Source organism: Anopheles darlingi, chromosome 2 (genome assembly GCF_943734745.1).
Source record: "Anopheles darlingi chromosome 2, idAnoDarlMG_H_01, whole genome shotgun sequence".
Classification (NCBI taxonomy): domain Eukaryota; kingdom Metazoa; phylum Arthropoda; class Insecta; order Diptera; family Culicidae; genus Anopheles; species Anopheles darlingi.
In genome coordinates this window covers 5,305,001-5,307,500 of record NC_064874.1, presented here as the reverse complement: position 1 = coordinate 5,307,500, position 2,500 = coordinate 5,305,001, and the positions used below count along the sequence as shown (strand labels likewise).

The window sequence follows — 2,500 nt, the reverse complement described above, 5'->3', positions numbered from 1 at the left end:
ATGTTGGCGAGACTACTAAAAGGCAACAACAGCAACAAAAAATCGGCTGGCACTTTATGCGTTAGCAGAACTCCGCTGTATTCACTGCGCGCCAACCTACTAATTTGCTTTTGCACCGATTTCGCTTTTTTCTCTTCCCTTCTCTCTCTCTCTCTTTCTCTCTCTCTCTCTCTCTTTTTCTTTCTCTCTCTCGCGCTCTATCTATGTTCTGTATTTGCTTTCGTGAAATTCTAACAGATTACAATGCCACGCGAGCTGTCAGTTTGTGTTCTGAGAGAAGTATAAGCCACAGCATCCCATCACTAGAGCTGGACACGATCCTCGAGGAAACTCTCTGCTCGGTTGATGTGTGAGCACCGGACCTCCTGCTGCTACTGCTCCGTGCTGCACGGACCAACGTTGCTGTTGATGATGATGATGATGGCTGTGCCCCTTCCCGACCCCCAACCCTACCGCATCCATGGTGCTGGTGTTCAACCAATAGATAATAACGTTAGAATGGCCGCGTACGGTGCGTAGTGAAAATGGATCGAACGCGCACAGCGTCAGCGCCCTCCCTTGTGTGTGAATGTGTGTGCGTGCGTGTGTGTGTGATAGTGATCCTTTGCTCCTCGCTGCGAATGAATCAAAATTGTAGCACCCTCAACCCCCGGTGCCCGAAGCATCGAAATTGCTTTTCCCATTATCACCCCCATCCCCCGTTCGGATTGTTCGGGGATACTGGCAGCCGGGACTGTGGTTTCTCAAATTAAAGTTTGAAATTCGATTTGGAAAACATTTTGATAGCCAGACAGGCATTGTACCGTGCGGTGTTCGGTCGGTGTTTTGCGGATCTAGTAGAGAATGTGCTTTTTCAAATCCTCATAGAAAATTGAAAATGGCGCTGCCACGGCAACAACGGAACAATCAATCTTTGTGCTATAGAAAAAAAATCCCGTCCAGCACTATCGGCGGCAATCGGTACAGGACATCAATCCAAAGCGGAAGGGAGATAGATAGAGAGAGTGAGCGGGACGAAGCGATAGAATGATAGGGAATATTCAATCCTAGCTGAGAAAAGGTAAAAACCATTAGGAGTATTAGTTCTTGCACCTGAAAAAGGCTCTTTAAGCATTTTTCTGCCTTCCCACCATCCCATGTGACTGTGTCGTCGGTATTACTTCTTCCTTCCACTTGATGTGATGCTACTGGAACAGGTTATCCCGGCGAGGATCGATTGATCGATCACCGAACGGAATGCAAACGAACCAAAGCCGAAGATGAAACCGGAGAAAAAAACCACCACCAAAAATGCTTTAAGAAAAAGAACCAACCTATGCTCCTTTGGCTCCTACGCTCTTACTTCCACTATTGGCCTAGATGCCCGGTGCTAGTCTACCCACTCCGGGTTTTGGGACCGCGGAGGACCGACAGCACCACTTAGCATCGTCTCGTATCTCGAGGAATCAATAAACTGTGGTGCATGCGTCGTAAGACGGTAGTCGTTTAGTTGGTAGTTTGTAGGGTGAGGTAACATCAATAACAAAAAAAAAATTATCAAGCATATCAAGGAGGCTCACTGTACTGTTGGCATAGAAGCCACAACCATCAGGACTCCACCCATTCCCTGCCCCTTGGGTAGTTTGAAGCACATCACGGCGTAGTCGATGAAAGCAAAGGCGAAGGTTAGGCCACGGTAAAGAGAATGTCCACCCCGTTCCTGATCCTACCCATCGCCAGCACACCATATCCTTTCCTCACCCACGGTCGTGGTGCGGAACGAAAGAGCTTGTTTACTCCTCCCTCCCTGTAGAAAGCGTATATATGGCATTCCTAGAAGCACATGCTCCAAACCAAAAATGGCAGAACAATCTAGAGAGACAGAGAGAGAGAGAAAGAGCGATCGGTAGTGGGAGTAATCTAATACAATAAATCGTGAATATATCGAGAGCAGAGCGAGAGAATATATAAATAGAATCAATGTGCTGTGGTGATGATGGTTGTTTTAAAATGTAGCCAAGCTGTGTGCATTTACACATTCGCCGAGTGTCACAGGACACTTTTAGAGAACTCATTACTCTCATTCACAAGAACGGCATCGGCACTAATCATATCCATCGGACATCAAGTCAGGACCAGACGGTGGATGAAAAGTAAAACGAAAAATCATTAAAACAATGCTTCTCACTGTGCATAGTATGAGTCAGTGTGTGTGTGTGTGTGTGTGCCGTTGTCATTATTGTACTCATGTTGCAGAGGAGTCCCGAATTGATGGTAGCCCGGTAGACAAAAGAAGAAAACTTGAAATAAGATCGAAAAATAGTGCAGAAGGAAGCAAATTCAATGTCCTGCATCTGAGACCTACTTCCATAAAACGAAACATACCCTCTCGCAGAAGCTCTCGTTTTGCTACCGAGACGACACCGAAACATATCGCGAACGTACAGCCGTGTGTTTATGTGCCGCGCCATTGCCACACAAACAAACCACCAACTAAAGAACGAGAAAAGAATGGAACCAT

At 46.5% G+C, this 2,500-nt stretch overlaps 1 protein-coding gene across 1 annotated transcript in view; it reads left to right on the top strand.

Annotated features, from left to right (window-relative positions):
- LOC125950935 (uncharacterized) overlaps nt 1–378 on the top strand; it is a 9,038-nt gene extending 8,660 nt beyond the window's left edge. The window contains exon 4 of the mRNA XM_049679335.1: nt 238–378. Coding sequence (XP_049535292.1) covers nt 238–285 — 48 coding nt within the window. The 3' untranslated portion in view covers nt 286–378. The remainder of the gene's footprint in view (nt 1–237) is intronic.
- The last annotated feature ends 2,122 nt before the right edge of the window (nt 379–2,500 follow it).